This window comes from Ptychodera flava, chromosome 19 (genome assembly GCF_041260155.1).
Source record: "Ptychodera flava strain L36383 chromosome 19, AS_Pfla_20210202, whole genome shotgun sequence".
Classification (NCBI taxonomy): Eukaryota; Metazoa; Hemichordata; class Enteropneusta; family Ptychoderidae; genus Ptychodera; species Ptychodera flava.
This window is the reverse complement of record NC_091946.1, coordinates 5,260,024-5,278,831: the sequence shown is the minus strand read 5'-3', so window position 1 is coordinate 5,278,831 and position 18,808 is coordinate 5,260,024. Positions and strand designations below refer to the sequence as shown.

Sequence of the window (18,808 nt, the reverse complement as noted above, 5' to 3'; positions counted from 1 at the left end):
TAACATACATGCAGACAGAAATCTTTGTATTTTTAGTTGAGTTTAACAGAAATTCCTGAGATCTTACACGATACATTAATAAATACACTTTAAGTCTATACAGATACATAAAGAGCTGCATATGGCGATTGCATAGATTACTACATAAGGGTGCTATGTGAAGCAATTAAATTAAATAAAGTTAAATCCAGAAGATGGACACAATGTAGTTATTGTTGGCATGAAAAGTATGGCAAATTTAGACACAGCATTCAATGAAAAACTTAACTCCACGGTAGTGCAAGAAATGTGAAAATAAATGTATGTCTTATAAAATATACTTGGGAAATTTCACTCTAGAATTTCCTTGTAGCCCTGTGTACATGATATTGGGCAGGGTATAGAACAAGTAAATGCATTCACAATATAGTAATGTGTACATTTTCTAAAGAATAAGAACGTGACAGCCACACAGTGGGTCACGTTCAGACTTCATCACTGAATAAGGAAAGGTACTTACAGCCTGAGGAACATCCTGTTCCGACACAAGCCAGTCTAGGTCTGATGCAGCCGGCAGCTGTTTCGCTGAAAATTTCTTCAATAAGCATATGGCTACAGCATCAGCGGTACTGTTGGAACTTTCCACCAGACTGTTCTCAACATGAGATGATTGTCTTCGGATGTCTGCATCTGAAGAGAACAACAAAAATGAAATTTTATGTACAAGATTTTTGTTGCACACACTTCTCCCAGCAGAGAGTTCAGAGTTCAAATTTTGTATGTCCTTCCATGGATACTTTTACATAGTGATTTATGCACTTTGAAAACTTTCCAACACTCTAGTCATTTAAGCTATAGATTGATTATCTGCCAAAATACACATTTATGGTAAGGGGAAAACATGCAAAATTACAGAATGAGAAACGCATGGCTGCAAAAGTAACTTACCTGTAGTACTTTTTGCATTTATCTTTAAAAATTAGAATAATCATGATCACACAAATGTCTATATATTATTTTAATTTCCTCTGCAACATCAGATTTCAAGTGACAATGCAGTCAAGAAATGCCCCTACACTGAAAATTAATCTACCTTTGGGTAAGATTATGTCACATTGACAAAAAACTTTGACAAAAATGGTGCATGTTTGGGAGCTGTACCCGGTACAGCACTCTATCATGCAGTCTGCATGCTCAGAAAACCAAAGTCTTGTTGTTTTTTGACACAAATACATGATGTGCTGTACTTACCAGAATAAAGGGATGCCAGTGAAGCTGTCAGTCCCTGACTGCTCAGTTCTGTTAGATTTCCACTCTGAGTATTGTCAGTCAGTTCAAGTTCCTCAATCAAGTCACTGCTACCTGAATCACCTGCTTTGTGAAATTGCAAATATTGAGAGGAATTTATTACATCAAGGCACAGAATATGACAGGTGTCTGATAATGCTGTCGATCTTGGCAAGCTACATGTATGCCGATGAAATGGGTTTATCCCATGAATACCAGTACTGTTAAATATGTAAACACTCTATTTATTTCCAAACAATTCTTGCTTTAAGCCACTCACTCAAAAAAATACAATTTTAACAAAATGAGACAACTTGGAAAATGAAGTAATGAAAGCAAAGACTAGGCAAGGAACACAAACATGCACATCATTATGAAAAAGAATGACATCTAAGAAGAATCCTGACTCCCAGGGTGATGTAGGTTACCCCTTGGGAAAAATATTGTAACTCTTAAGGTAGAACCCACCTCGGGGACAGACATTCAGACTCTCAAACTTTTACAATTCTCTTCTGATATACCACATGTGGGGGTTCATTTTAAAGCTCTTGGTGAAAGAAACTTTTCACCAACTTAGTTTTACGAAATTCGAAAATTTTTATTTTTCTCCATAGAGTTAACACAGGGATGGCGGCCATTTTGAATTTCTAATATCGGTAAATCTTGGGTAATTTGTTTCTCTAGTACCAAAATTTGCACGGTGACCCCCTATTTTTATTCTTGATTTTGAAAGAGAATGATTGACAGATCCCTTGAGGAAAGTCAGAGCAAAAGTTTAAGTCTTTCACTTTCGAGGTGCATACTACCTTAAATTTTTCCCCTACTTTTCTGATCTTACATGTACCACTTGTGAGGGCTCATTTTGAAGCTCTTGGAGAACATGGAATATTAAGTGTTTTAATTTTGTGAAAATCAAAACTTTATTTTCCCCAAAAGAGTTGTCACAGGGGTGGCATGCCATTTTGAATTTCAAATATCAGTGAATGTTACGCAATTTGTTTCTTTAATACCACCAAAATTTGCACGGTGGCCCCTGATTTCTATTCTTGATTTTGTAAGAGAATGGTTGAAAGTTTCCTGAGGAAAGTTTGAGCACAGGTTTAAGTATTTGAGTTTCGAGTTGTTTATTACTGTAATAAGCTGTAGGAGAAATTCTGAAAAGAGGCATTACCTGAGATATCCGATCCTGACAAAGCTGGAGAACTGGATGGTGATACACTGGATGTTGTCGTGGCTGAGAAAATGAAATGACAAAAATGAGTGAAACTAGACACTGTTTTCAGAAGCAAAATGAATAACCCTTACGTGATGAAACTACAAAATGAAATTGTCCGGATGAAGTAAAAGCGTTAGAGGGGTAAGCAACTTTACACAGATGTACTGAGTACTGAGGGGATGGAATTTCCCTATGAGTTGGTTTGCACCTATCATTTCCTATGGGGTGGTTGAGCCAATTCATGGGAAAATAGGGAGGAAAGGGTGACTTAGGGGTAAACCATTGACGGAAACACAGATACTCACTGTCAGTTCTTCCATCACTAAAAGCCGGTGACACAAGCATGGCTTTCTCCTTTCGCCTCTCTCGTCTCCTTATCCGTATTCTCTGCTTGAGTTCCTGGATCTCTTCATCAGAGGCATCAGACTCGTCATCCGATTTTGTTGCATACTGGTTGCATTTGATTTGCTCGATGGCCGAGATTATGGCTTCTGATATGCTGAAGTGTGCATTTTCCTGGAAGATTGGAAATTTCATAGAAATACAGTCTAAACAGAGGTGATAAGTTTGAATGGTGAATTTTCGACAAAAGATTTGTATTTAAAACACAGAGAGGGATAATCTTGTCACAAAGGACTAAGCGGTGGTGGCAGGGACAGAAAATCACTGTGACATGCACACTCTGCTATGACAAATACCATCACTATTAGATCAAGTCACTCAAACTTGCAATGTTTATGTATGTCTTAGCGAGATGATTCAGTTAAACTTGTGGTTATGTACTTTTTATTTTATTTTAACACTATCAAATCTGTTCAGATATACTTGATCAGTTTTCACCAACTTAACTGGATGAACCTGAGAGGAAAATCTGTGTACAGATTGTAGTCAAAATACCGGAATTATATGTATTGAACTGTTAAACAGAAGATTAGTAACTTCAATAGAAAACAGTTTTTACCCTGTCAAGATCAGGCCAGGTCTGGAAATCTTGAGATGACAAGAAACTCATCAGTGATTGGCCTTCCACAGGTTTTGGAAACATGCATTCTGTTGAGGACATGTCTGTCAAGAGAAAATGATAAATAATAACAAGAATGTTCAAAATGTTAGCAGGAGAGAGTCCCTACATGTAGCCAAACATGGTTTGGAAACAAGAACTCTAACAGGTACATAACTCTCAAACATGTGGGAATGTTTAGATACTGGTAAGAAAATGTATGTATGAAATAACAGTAGGACCGAGCAACCATCTTTGACTCGGTTTTTGGTCATTTCTGTTTTATTTGGAAAGTGATTCACATCAATGTTATGACGGTACAGACTAAAATATGGTTAAGTCATCGGCCATCGGTGCTTCACAGTAACCCAGCTTTCAGATGTATGCTAGGTTTTTTGATGCAATTTCAATGTTATTGCAGAAATTGTATGTTATTGAATTGTTTTCATGCTACGGTATTTACAAGTACTTGATTAGGGCTTGACAGAGGGCTTGATAGACATTTTTGACAACCAACATATAATCTTACTTCACTCTGTCGTGTGAGTGATACATGTGACATCTCCAAAAATAGCCAAAATATAATGACATACGGTGGCCATGTTTCTATTACATGATCTATCAGCGTGGAAAATATAATTTTAATAGGGGCATGAGTGGACTTACATCAATTCTTTCACTTTCTATTGATGTGAAAATACATGTAAGTGTGTACAATAAAGTATCATTTTGAACGATTATGCTGAAGGAATTCTAAAAAGCAGTGTAGAGCACTTTTAATTACTTCTGCATTCAGCAATGACCTGTATACCGTGCCAAGGTTATGGGTCTAGTCTGGAATTTTATATTCCAACTGACAGAAAAAATCGTAAACTATTGAATATAACTGTGAACACTCTCTGAGCAGTCATATGGACTATGAAACACACCTGAGATTACACATGCAGAGGGCAGAAAGATAGCAGAATTTTTCAATGCCTTTACATTTTCACTGATTACACACAATACACATCGGTGCACTTGACATAAAGATGTGAATCTCTAGACTATGTCTTGGATCAATAATTTTTGTTTTACCTGGTTGAATTGTGCCCATGACATCTCCAAAATATGAGAAATTAAAGTTAAAAATGACACCCAAAGATAGACTACTGGAGGGTACTGAAGAGATGACTTTTCAAAGAGGACTTGAGCAAGGTAGTTCAATCAGTGAGAAGTAAATCAACCATACATGTACCTACAACTAAATTAAGAATGATAACAGTATTCTCTTGTTTTGGAAGAAAAAGGAGATTTACCCTAATTAGTAAGCATTACTAACTTTTGTTGCTTAATATATTTCTTATTTAATCATCTGAGGGATCAGCCCTCATATTGATAAATAAGAAATATACTAAGCAACAAATATGTCAATATTTGACAAATATTGTTGTCTTTATAAAATATAACCAAAAACATTTTTTTCAGATTTTAACATTTTTTCTGATTTTTCACAAATCTTGACCAAAAGCTGTTGTTTATGAAAAGCGCTATTTTCAAAAGAAATACAGAAAAAATTTAAAAAAATGAGTAAAATGTTGCACTGAAATTTTGGTGGGAAAAATTACAGCACTCAAAGGGTTAACCCTATAACCACCAAGATTTTTGTACAACCATAGATGGTTATGGCAAATGATGTGATATCATCTTTTGTAATACTGGTCTTTCAAAATCTAGGATAGAGCAGAGTACTAAGTAACTCTAGCCTTTACAAAGAAACTTTAAAGCTGTCCAAAGAATGTACAACTCCTTACCTTCTTCAAGATAACTTGTTCGTTCAATCTTAGCAGGCAAAGATGATGATAGATTAGCGCTGTCAACAACGTCTGTCTGTGAATGTGATCCTTCCGCTGGTATTTCCTGAACTTTTACATTGTGAATGAATCCAACATCCGACTTAGATCGCATATGCTGTGACAGGGGCCGACCATTCTTTTTCCGTTCTTTCTCCTTCTGTTTCTCCTCCTGCTGTCTTTTTTCCTCCTCATTTTCCTCCGAGCTGTCGTTAGCGAATAAAAGTTTGTCGTTCACAGTAGTCCTGCTTCGCACTTTCATTGTTCGCATTAAATATTCTGAACTGTCATCCTCATCCTCTTCCTCTTCCATAAGTCTCTTCAAATCACTTTCATTAAGACTACTGCGCTGCCGTCTTACAGCTTTGCTTTTTCCAGCAGCACCAACACTGTCTGGAAGCCTTGAAGTTCTTTTCTCAGAATTGGCTGCAGCGTTCAAACTGCCATTTTCATAGCTCCTATTTTTCTTTGATTCCTGAGCACCGTGCATCTCATTACTTGCATAGTTATTGTCCAGGTGGAACTGTGTATTCATCAGCGGGTCGCTCGCGACTGCCGTGTAACCATTTTCACATTCATTGTAAGTCCTGTAATCTGTACCCTCTAAAACTGACAACAAAATGTTTTTGGCAGAATTCCTTCGTTCAAATCTTTCCCTTGGACTGCTGGGTACGTTACTTGCAATGGCATGATCGTCCGAGGTGGTGAGAATGCTCTCCGTTTTTGGAGATGGAAATGGAGGGGGCTCTAGTCCTGCCTCGGATGTTGGTAGTGAATCTCTCTTCCTGGACATGCTTGAGTGGGCATACTGTCCTGACGGCTGGTTAATTGGCAACGACGAACTCCGCATGTGAGAGATCTTCCTCTGCTTCAACTGTAAAATCAGACAAGAATGATCAGAAACCGTTGGTGCAACCATCTGGAGAAGAGCACTGAAAGCCTAACCACAGGATACGTGCTGGTTTGAGAGAAAACTATTTGAAAGAGGAATTACGAATTGATTCCTAAAAAAAACATTACACAAGAATCAGAACTGACCCCATGTCACATGACTGAATTTATGACATACCAGGTAATAATGTGAATGTTATATGCAATTGGAGTGCCTCATACTACATAGGGTTTTGTGCATTTTCGCTCAGTATTATTGTTCATTCAAATTTTATGTCATGACACCCTCCTTAATTAAGTGTTGTTTTCACAAGCTGGTATGCCTACAGTAGGACAGGTTATATAAATGACAAAGTAGCATAACTTGTGTGCATTAGAAACTGTGTAATGATTTAGGTAAATGCTACCTAACAAGCTATGTAATTGTGGCCCACTAAGCAGATTTCATTTCACTCCTCCTCACAGGGGCTATTGGGATGTTACATTTTACACATTCAATAGCAATTTTGACTCTTTCCTACTGTTTTCTTTTGTAAATTGGATCCCTTTACAGAGAAATGGGGTGTAAGCATTAAAAGTTGGGAACTATTTTACCAAAAATGGATGTATTGTAAACTAAGAAGGCACCCATGACTTAACATACATAATATTTATAATTTGCTGACTTCAATCTTATAACTTAATGAAAGACAGATATGTTACAGTAAGGTTTTGTTTTGACTTACTCTTCACAATGAATTTTCCCTTGCATCACATTGTTTCAAGTAAATAATAATTTTTATCATAATTTTATACTTTGTGAATGCTCATTGTCAAGTTTTTTTTCTTTCTTCTCTTGTTCCTCTTGAATCATATCATACCTGTACAGTCTTTCCTTGTCTGTATCTATGTTGAAATTTTTTTTGGCTTTTTATATCTTTGAAATCTAAAGCAGTTACCCCAGCAAAGGACAGAGTTTTTCAGTGGGCCTTGGTTTTATTTTTTGTGTAAGTGACTATGAAAACAGACAGATCTGATGACTGCTGATGCAAGTATAACAGGCAGAAGTACGGTGAAAAAAAATAGAACAAGATAAAAGAGATTAAAATCTTAATTGATTACCATAACCTGTGCTTTTCTTTCTGAAATCCAAACACCAGCACGTTATTTTTAAAAGATACTGTACGATTTCATCAACAGAATTTAACCTTTTACTGCCATGGTTTGGCCCAAACCTATTGTTAGCTATGGTGAGACATGATCCATTTATGGACATTGGGGTGAACAGGTTAAGTGAGAATTAATCATTGGCATATTTCCATGAATTTATGGATGTACTAAAGCCGATGTCTGGTGTGGAAGTTTCCAGTCAATAAACCTTGTGATTATCAAATGATTTCTGTATTGTTGGCAGTAGGATCAAGGGGATATAGACAATGAGTCTAACATTTGTGTCGAAAATGAACTGACAGTAACAGTTTGTGTTTCCTGCTGGGAAATTTAATGGCTTGAACAAGTACATGTACATTAATAATTTTTTCCGTCAAAAGTCAGATATTTTTTCCAAAATCAAATGTTATATGGGCAACTCACAAATCACCATCACAAATCACCATGATATGACGTAGACTGAATCAAAGAAACAGTTACGCTTATCATATGTCATGTCTTTGCTTGGAGTGGCTACTGCATATGCCAAAATCAACTATATACCGGTAGATCAGGCTGACTAACAGAGAATGAACCTGCAGTTTGCTATGTATTGAATTTCCGGGATGAAAGGGTTAATCTAATTTAGAATTCAATGATTCAATGATTATGGAGACTTTACGATGTACATACACCTTCCATAGTTTAGCAAAGTACATGTCATCACCAAATTTCAAATCTGGTACAATCTTATCTCGTATGGTTTCATGACATGATATGATATGATATGATACAATACAATACAGTATGATATGATATGATATGATATGATACGATACAATACAATACAATATGATATGATATGATATGATATGAGTATGTGATATGACACTAAAAGCAATACATGTAACTCAATATTCTGATAAATATATATCTTATGATACGATATGATGTAATCTGATATAGGTGTACCTGGTATCTGTTTTTATATTGAGTTTGTCACAGCAAAGTTCGATAGAAATGCTACTTGTATTGAAATACCTGTGATATTAGGTAAGGCTGACTCACCAGTTTGGGATCAATGCTTGCCAACAAGGCTGGGTTGTTCTCCTCCACAGCTTTCAAACACACATGCACTGCCTCGTAGTGGGGCTCACTGCACAAGAATGCGTATGCTACAAAGATAAAATCAAATGCGTCACAACGACCATGTCCATTCTAAAGCTGGTCATAAACATGAAATAAAATAAACATAGGGCCAAAGTCCCTGAAGCTACTATAGACATGGATACAAAATTAAGTATTTCATGACTGTATGAAATTATCTCACTAAGGTCATCCTAGGGACATGTAAACCAAATGTTAAAGCTGTCTGACCAGCGGTTTTGAAAAAACAAGCGACTCAACAGTTGACAGAGCTCTGCTGTGTTATGTAGAGAATAACCTTTTGTGACACATGTATTGATGAAGAAGGTGGATATCTTTGATAGCTCATTTCAGGATTGCCTGACCAAAAATGGAAAAAAATTCCGTAAAAATACAGATTTGCATATTTCATCAGACTATATTAGTGTATAATAGCAAATAAACGAGAGTTAATTACATTCTAATTAAAGTAAACAAGACTTGCTTAAATCAAGATTTACGTCATAAAAAAAACAGCATATCTGTCAGGTTATAAAGAATCTTGAGCTGGTTATCTTTTAATATCAGTATTTTCATCCTATTAACCAAGCACATTTTAACTTTCAAATTAACATTGTAAGTAAGTTCTGTTGAATAAGGTGAGACTGTACGTACTCAGAGAAAGCACACTGAAGAGACAAATGTTTGAAACTTAAGAAGTTCAAGGTCATCAAAAGCATTACAAGGAATCATGTTACACTTTCATTGCACTGTTTACACAGATTGCATAATTGCTATAAATAGCACATGAGGAATCTTACAGCCCAGCTTTACCATAAAAACCCTATCACTTTGACCACTCTTTTAATTGACCACTCTATTTTTTTCCTCAAAAAGTAATCTTTTTTATACTTACGGGTCAGTCACAATCAGGGTGCGCTAGAGTGTGTCACTTAGGTCAAAATTTCAAGTTCATGATAACTGTCCAGTTAAATAATATGTTGAAAGGTTATGGTATGGGGCATATCTTCCTAAAATTTGGTGAAGCAAACGTCATTAGTTTTACCACAGTGCACATTGTTTTATATGGTCGACGCAGTGTCACGGACGCTACAGAAATGTTGTACATGAAACACAAATGTCATAAAAAAATTTTAAACAATGATTTGTTAATGCTTTCTTATGTTATTACAATATAAAAGATGCATATTGGCATTAAAATAAGCTATACTTGCTACGATTTACTTAATTTTTCCATGAATAAACACAACCTCAAGTTTAGTGAGAAATACAACAATATTGATCATATTTTTTAATAGGACTTTCAACTTCTCTATGTCCTTCCGCTGGTATGCTGTACTTAAAAGTTTTATTGTCATGAATTAACCATGCTATAGCAACAATATTAATACCATTTAGTGTAATCAAAATGAACTTCTTTCTAAAATATTTTCTGTTTAGTATGACATGTAATTTTGTCACGGACGCTACCAAAATCAAACTTGAAAGTTAGGTCAACTTGAAATATAAAAAGCAATTAACAATCAGATTTTTACTTTTCTTTTCTCCAAATCCTTTCTCTATCAAACATTTAAATTGTGAAAATTGTGTCAAAACATTGACAATTTCTTTAAATTGAACAAGAAAGCTATAGCAACTACTGCAAAAATCAGTTGGAGTATGTGAAAAATGTCTATACCAGTAATAAACTTTCAATACATCAAAAAACACAGAAGTTAACATTGCTTGTGCCTTAAAGTGTAAAACCAAGATAAAACAAGACACCTAGATCAGACTAGAGCGACAGGTTGTTAAACTTTGACCTGTGGTCCCACAATAAAATTTGCTACAATGTATCTGACACACCACCCAAGAAATCCAAATGGCTTGCATCTGTTCTAACACCTGTCAGGATGGGGTGCACACACACCTAGGTGAGGCTGGAGATCAGAGACGTAGTCTGCCAACCTTTGACCTCTGTTCTATAATATATCTGTACTCTCTGACGAGCGTAAAGTTGGCGTCATACTCATCCTCATCCTCAGCCTCAGGGGTCACGCGAAAATGAGGATGAGGATGACGCTACAGCGTCAGCTCCACCGGCGTCAGATCCTATTATTCCCGAATGCGTCTGATGGAATGATAAGTGTAAAACGACTTTAAAAATGTGCTCCAAGTTTCATATCACTGTAAATGTTAATTAAAACAGTGGGATTTGCATTTCATAATATTTAGTTACCTCTATTCTCAGTATCCGTTATAACGCAACATTCTTAGCTCTTAATTTCCTTAAAGTTCACAGGTTTTATGTTTAATACGTTGACTTTTCAGGCCTCAAGTCATAGTTATACAAGTTAATGTTTTATATGTCCTCTGAATAATTAGGGCTTTCATATCGCCTCTCATGGTGGCGATTTTTACACATTTCGGACCATGTATACCTTTTTTGCACCAATTTTTGGAAAATCTTAACACAAGAGTTGAGAGGATACCAACAAACACATCTGCGGATCCATGGACTGAAAATTACGAACATTTCCAAAAAACTAGTCCATATGAGATATTCTAACGATAAAATATTACCTGCGAACCAGTTTTAGGATTCAAAAGAAAGTTTAGAAAGAATGGAGTTGTTATTTTCTTAAGTTATGGGCGAATTTTATCATTTATCCATCATCGGGTAGCGTAACCTCGGCAATCTTCGGATACGACGCTGAAGCTGATGCTGAGTAGCGTCATTTTAGCGTCAGCTAGAAAGGTCACCTGAGGATGAGGATGAGGATGACGCCAACTTTACGTTCTTACTCTCTGCCTTCTAAATATGTGAAAGTGGTAGAGACAGAGTTAACATAAATGTCATTTCTTACCCCCTTGATTTTTTAAAATTCAAAATGTGATAACAAAACAATAAAATGTGGTGGTTACTTCACATTTAGATTGGCTGATAATCTGAAAAACAATGTTTGCATTTTATTGTAGCATCCGTGACATAATGAATTGAAATGGAATAAACAATAATAAATGCATATACAGCACAGAATTCATCGTTCTTTTCACTAGAATTCTAATAACATATTCAATATAATTACTGCATTCTTAAAAAACACCAATGTAAGTGTTACAGTTTAGGCTGAACATAACTTTTTGAGTGTTTTATTACTTTTTAAAAAATCAATTTTGTGCAAATTTATAATTTTATGCCTTTAAGACATTTTGTAACCCAACTCCATGTATGTACACACAAAACACACTAGTATTTATATGTTTCAGTGGATTAACTGCTTTAAAATGTTTTAAATAGTTATTAATTATGACTATGTAGTAAACACCGTCACGGACGCTACACCGTCACGGATGCTACATTTCCATATTTTAGGAATATTAATAGTGAATGCAAGGGACAGTAATTATACAATTTGTAGGCACCGTAGGCACCTATTGACACTTAGGCCTGTGACATCAGATCTTTTATAACTCCTGTTGTCTTTAAGATATGAGTGTGTCACGGACGCTACAAGAAATTCCGACCACAACGATCTCCATTTTCATTTATTCACAAAACAATACAATATGCAATTTTATTTAAATTTTGGTGTATAAAATGCTTGCCATGGATGTTGAGGTTGGAATTAAATTCAATTTTACAATATTTTATCCATTTTTCTACATATAAACTAAAGGTATATGTACTTATGGTCATAAAACACAAAAAACATAACGATGTTACAGTTTTGGTAAAAATACCACAGTTTCTGTTCCAATGCACATAATCACATGAAATAACTTGTGAAAGAAAGGTTAGGTATTCTGCAATAACATATGTAAGCTAAAAATTCCACAATTTTAACACTGTGTTCAAAAAAACATTTGAAATTAAGTATATTTGAAGTGAAACAGCATAACGCTACTTTTTACAGTTTTTAAAGGCATTTTTGGATGTACAACCAAACCTGCACAATATATGCAATATTTCTTTATGTGACCAAGTTAGTTACAACTATTACTATTTATTAGAAACAAATAAGCAATATAATATCAGTCTGAATAGCAGATATATGTCCATAACAAATGAAATCATCTAGCGCACCCTGATTGTGACTGACCCGTTACCAAGTCAACCATAAATGGAAATTAGAACTTTCTCTATCTCTATTTATTTGACCACCCTATCATGACAAACTATTATGAACAATTTCTTTTAGACAACATAAATGGTGGTTCAGAATATATCAAAGTTGAGATTCAGGAAAGTTGCCTTTACATGTTTTAATCCTCAATTCACTATGAACTGTCAAAAAAAGTTGAACTTTCTGATAATTCCACACTAAAATTATTTGGCTTTGATGCTTTCCTAATTAATTCAATTATTTAAAATCATATTAATTATTTTTTTCTGGATGAATTGATAGGGTTTATACAGTACATGAACTACATACAATGTAAGTCAAACTTTGACCAAAATGACAAAAAAATTCCTTAAAAATACACATTTGCATATTTCATCACAATTTGAACAAATCTAAGTTGGGTTATCCCTAGGGACCTGTACACCAAATAACAAAGCTGTCTGACCAGCGGTTATGAAGAAGAGATTTTTTACCAAAAACACCTTTTTTGGCATTAATTTGCCTATTTCAACAAAATCAAAAAATTAAAAAAATTGTTTCTCAAAATCATATTTTTCATCTACACAACAAATATCAAATCAGTAAGTACTGCGGTTCTCAAGATATTTGAGTGGACGGACGCCTCACAAACGGACATACATACATACATACATACATACATACATACATACATACATACATACAGACTGACGCCGGACGGATACCCATCCCAATAGCTTCTAAAGACTATAGTCTATAGTAGCTAAAAACACATGAACACATTGTCCATCATACTGTACTTCTCCATATGGTCATTTGAAAGATATTTTTGCTAATTGGTTAAAAAATAACTGCAACCAATGTCAACACACTTTCTGGTATGAAACTAAACTTTAACACTCTGAGTATGATAAGAGCTATTTCATTGTTTACTTACATGCACTCAAGGGTGATTTATCAACATTAATTATCACAGTGGTACTGGACCTTGAATGAGTGTTTGCATCAGATGTTCATAGTAAACACCTCACATACTGATGTCAATAAATGTATTTACTCCAAAAATCTCTGAGGGACAGATATTAAACTTTATGTCCCGTCTAGTTCTAACTGTTGATTTACTGGCCAGTGTTTTTGCTCTGTCTTTGAAATACAGTTTCCTGTTCTACTCCAAAAATCATTGCAAACTGCCCGGTGTTCAACTCTCCATAGAGTGTGTATCTGTGTAACATCCAATGTTATTGCTGACACTTGAATTTTACTCTGGACCAGAATTCATATAAAGTCAACATAAACACTGCATTTTGTACACATTGCATTGCGTTACCAAGGTTTATAATATTTCAACATGCTTTAAGGAGGGGAGAATATGAAAATGCATTTGTTTTATGGAATGAAAATAATGAAAATATCGGTCAATTACATCACTTAGTCCCTAAGTAGCATAATATACATATTTGATATGTATCATGTACATGATGTATGGCAATATGATTCTCAGGTAAGAGTGTTGGCTAGTTACCCTTGTGACCCAAATGCTTACCACATACATGATGTGTTAAACATTTCATTCAAGGGTCTACAGTGCATCCTCATAAGCACTGAGTCAGCATCAGCAATGTTGCTGGTTAAGTTAAACAAGTTATTGTTACAATATCAATCAAGGTTATCGATTTCAGTATTGTGCAATATACATATATCTTTAGATTTTTTTCATTTTGTACATACTATTGACTGATTACTATCATAAGTAGATAAAGAAGATGTGAACTTTAAAGGCCTGTGTTGACACCGGATTGTCTCATCAGAAAATTTACCCATAGATTGCAATTTCAATGCAAAACAAAAGACTGTCACACCTCCATAATCCTCTTACAGACTAGAACAAAGGTGATCCCAGGGATCACAAACAGTGCCTTTAAATCTAACTGCCATAACATTGCTATTTAAATGTTAACAAACGATATGATTTAACCATAAGCAAACATTTCAGTTTTGCACATATTTGCATTGATGAGTTTACCCTTGTCTCTTAACAGTGGTAGTTCCAAATTTGCCCTAGAAAGCTATACTTTATGTGTTATATTTAACCTCTGAGTTAATAGGGCACAGCAACAACGAAAGTGTTAAGTCATCCATAAGAAAGCACCGGATGTAATGGTGACAAGTGAATTCCCAAACTCCATGAGACAAATACATTCTGACATGTTTGATTGTTGTCCTAGATGGTTGGTATATTCATGTAAATAAGGTACCCTACCTCTAATATGAATCCTGAAATGAGAGAGTCTCTATCCAAGTAACAGTTGATGGTTGGTAACTATGATGGCTGTAGAATTGTAGGAACTGACAGCAAGCACTGTCTCTGCAGAGCTTAGTTCCTGCCAGTAATTTTATGGAGTCTTTTTACCAACCTGACCTGACCTCTCCAAACAGAAACTATCGGGTACATGTAGAGCAGGGGTCATTCATTGTCCTGGCTGACCTTTTATGGGGACAATGTAAACTGTATCTAGTATCAAGTGTTCCAGCCAATAAAATTCAAGAAATCCCCAGTGCATACAGCAAAGTATAAAACATGTACATAAATAGAACGAAAGCATTTGGTATGCTCAATCAAACGCCATTTTAAGTGTGTACCTGTAGGTACATAGCTCTGTTTATTGTCATTGTTCATCTGTTTTGACATTATGTGAAAATCTAGGTCATGCTGAGTGATTATAATGTATATTATTCCAGTTCACATACTGAGAAGTGCATCTACTCTGCTAAAGTTTGAAGTTAAATCACCTAACTAACATTTTATTGACATCCTCAGATAGATATCTTCTCTATTATTAGAACTTACAAGAAAAATTGTAAGATTACTTGAGCTACTTTTCAAAGACACTCTCATTGCTTTATATTACATATACCGGTTACTGTACTTTTTACTGTCATAAAGAGAAGGAGAGTCAAATTCAAACTATTGTCATAAAATATTTGAAACTGTCGATAACAGCTCATATTACATGTAGCTATTATTGCTAAATATTCAGTTTGCCATGAAGGTACATGACAGCATCAATTCCTCACTGTTTGTTATGCAGTATTCTACAGCCCAACATTTTTTCTGTTCGTAATGTTGCTACAATTATTCAGAATATTTTCTGTATTGTCTGGTGCAAAACACAGGCCTGCTACCCAATATTCAAACAGAGGAATGCGTACACTATGTACAGTCAACTCAAATGTTTAGTTTGCAGTCAAAACACTGCATGCACTAAATATTCAGGGTGCTATTATAATAGTATTCTAAATATCTACCGGTAGACTGCTGTTCCCACATACATGTAAGGTCCCTGGGCCCATGTTTTCACATTACAGTCTTAAATCCAGTCAGCTTTCAAAATTCAATTGCTTGTTCACTGATTGTCCTTTTGGTGTTCATAAACTTCAATTCCATACTTAGACAGCTGGTGTATAATCTTCATGCAACTGTGTTATATGTACTATACCGGTACAATATTTTTTGGAGTCCTTGAAAAAGGTCCTTGAACTTGTACCTTCAAAACTTATCATAAGTGATTTATATCTATATGGTGGATATATGAGATACTGTAGACTGATTTACAACTGTGAATAGCTTGATGTAATGACTTTAGTTGTGTAATTAGATTTAAATCCTGCTGTGGGCTGAATCACACACCCATGACAAACTGACTGAATACAGTACTTTAAAAGCATTAATTTTCACTGGAATTTTATTTCACTGTAACAGTTGCAATTATCACTTGGTTTTAATTCACTGACTTGCAGTACCACAATAGAATTATAATTAATTAGCATTTTTAACTGGGATTTAATTTAGCAAATTTCACCTATTACTTAGCAAAAACAACAAAATTAAGTCCCGGCAAAATATTAATGCTTTTTACAGTATTGTTTTATTTTACTATTCTCAGACACTTGTTATACAATTTGACAGGGTTTAAATGCTATTTTATGTGATAATGTCATTTTGCCAATGTGTTAATGTTATCTGTGTCATTAAGACATTCTAAAAATCAAATATAAGATAGGTATACATCTTTGGTTATACAGTATGTGGTCAATATCATTTAGTGACCTTTTCGTGAATACATTTCATTTCTTTGTAAATAAAGATAAAATAAAATAAAGATCATGGGTTGACACTTAAAATGACATACTGACATTGAACAGATGCAACTATAAGGTACACTATTGACACTGAAATAGCTGCAGCTTTTTATGATTTTTTGCCATTTTTGTTTTGTCTGGCAATTCTCACTACCTCAATTAGATTTTGTCTCGTGCTATGGAGTCAAGCAGCATGATATTAAAATGCATTGTGGGTAAACAGTAGACTTCTCAGCACAGAAAGAGTTTGAAATAGTAATCTCATTAATACTTTTAATGCAAATGTAATCGTTAGTAATCTCCAGTGTTGCAGCCAGGACGCACCCTTGCGACAATGTCCCAAAAATGGAACCCCTTGTCCTAAACTCTCGGGCACTGCGAGTCACCTCGGGCGCACTCATGAGTCAACTATGTTGGGCGTTAGTGTATTGTAATATCTGTTACTGGCGATAACCTTTGTTTGGCATGTTTATTTTTAGGCTTATATTTACATACTTTTTGAGCTATGATTAAAAGTAATTAGAAGGCTAGATTTGATATCATCACATGCTTGTAATCCAAAAGAGACCTGATTTGCGGCAGATATGGTATACTTGCCTGAAATTCAAGCACAGCGATGCGATCTCAATAACTTTACTTTTTTGTGTGTGGAACTAATTTGTTTCAAAATAATATAAATTTGATTGACAACGGCTGCATACTGTCCCCAAAATGTGCAAAATGTCCCCAACACTAAACGATAGTGGGACGCGGTGTCCCTGATTTAAAATTCCTGGCTGCAACACTGAATCTCATCAATACTCTTAATGCAAATGTAATTGCTTTCATGGCAAAAAGTTCTGTTTGTGAACTTGCTTTAAAGCTGTGCATCTTTTCAACTTTGTAGACATTTTTGCATGAAATTCCAGTATAACATAAAATTTTACTTTGACTTCTGTTATCTTATGTGTTATACCTGTAGAATCTGCCATGTGAAAAATATGGTCGACCACCTTGGACTTTATGACTCACTTAAGTGGCAAAATGGTATTTAAGGTACTGAGAATTGAAACTTCTTGTTCCACTCCAAAATGCATGTCGGAAGAGTACTAGCTTGCTAACACATCACCCATACGTAACATGTATGTGTACAGTGTACCATTTTTTATAGTTGAATTCTAGTCTGGACCAAAATTCACTTGTCAACAATAGCAATGAAGTCTACCCATGCACAGGCTAAGCTGACAAGCTAAATACCACATTTATCGCAACGTGCTTGGTGAGTAGAAAACAAGCAACTGCAGCTGACATTAAAATAAAATCAGTGCCTAAAATCATCAAACGTTATAGCTACCGGCCCTTTAGAATATTGCATGCTGACATGGCAATGATGGACCTGTACTGTACATCATTGACTCTAAAACTTAAGGTAGAACGCACCTCGGGGACAGACATTTGGACTCTCAAACTTTTAAAATTCTCTTCTGATATACCACATGTGGGGGTTAATTTTAAAGCTCTTGGTGAAAGAAAACTTTTCACCGGCATAGTTTTTCGAAATTCGAAAATTTTTATTCTTCTCCATAGAGTTAACACAGGGATGGCGGCCATTTTGAATTTCTAATATCGGTAAATCTTGAGTAATTTGTTTCTCTAGTACCAAAATTTATACGGTGACCCCCTATTTTTATTCTTGATTTTGAAAGAGAATGATTGAAAGATTCCTTGAGGAAAGTTAGAGCAAAAGTTTAAGTCTTTCATTTCGAGGTGCATACTACCTTAATGAGAGAAATGTGCTGAAAGAGCAAACTATCAGTCATAACTGTGTACATAAAATTTTTGTACTAGTACATCTGATGTATGGGCAGATGGTGAGCACATTAATTAAGCTTGTAATACTAGCTGAAATGAGGCAATTATAGTAGATACAGACCATTGTTTTATTACAATGTCAGTGTTACAGTTCCTCCATCATGAATAGAACAGTGGTTTCATATATGCATATTTGTACCACTCTAAAGGAGAACACAAACTTTAACAGTTTTTTCATTATGTAGGTAGTGTGCACCTCATCGGCGACACACTTGCTCGCACTCAAACTTTCCTCTATGAAACTTTCAACTAT

General features: G+C 35.1%; 1 protein-coding gene across 1 annotated transcript in view; it reads right to left on the bottom strand.

Annotated features, from left to right (window-relative positions):
- The window catches only part of LOC139118443 (run domain Beclin-1-interacting and cysteine-rich domain-containing protein-like), a 37,066-nt gene that overhangs the window by 12,422 nt on the left and 5,836 nt on the right, over nucleotides 1-18,808 (bottom strand). Inside the window, exons 4-10 of the mRNA XM_070681740.1 lie at nucleotides 8,402-8,508; nucleotides 5,276-6,188; nucleotides 3,444-3,547; nucleotides 2,788-2,998; nucleotides 2,438-2,500; nucleotides 1,231-1,350; nucleotides 500-669 (exon numbers count right to left, since the gene is read on the bottom strand). Of these exons, the coding sequence (XP_070537841.1) occupies nucleotides 500-669; nucleotides 1,231-1,350; nucleotides 2,438-2,500; nucleotides 2,788-2,998; nucleotides 3,444-3,547; nucleotides 5,276-6,188; nucleotides 8,402-8,508 (1,688 nt within the window). The remainder of the gene's footprint in view (nucleotides 1-499; nucleotides 670-1,230; nucleotides 1,351-2,437; nucleotides 2,501-2,787; nucleotides 2,999-3,443; nucleotides 3,548-5,275; nucleotides 6,189-8,401; nucleotides 8,509-18,808) is intronic.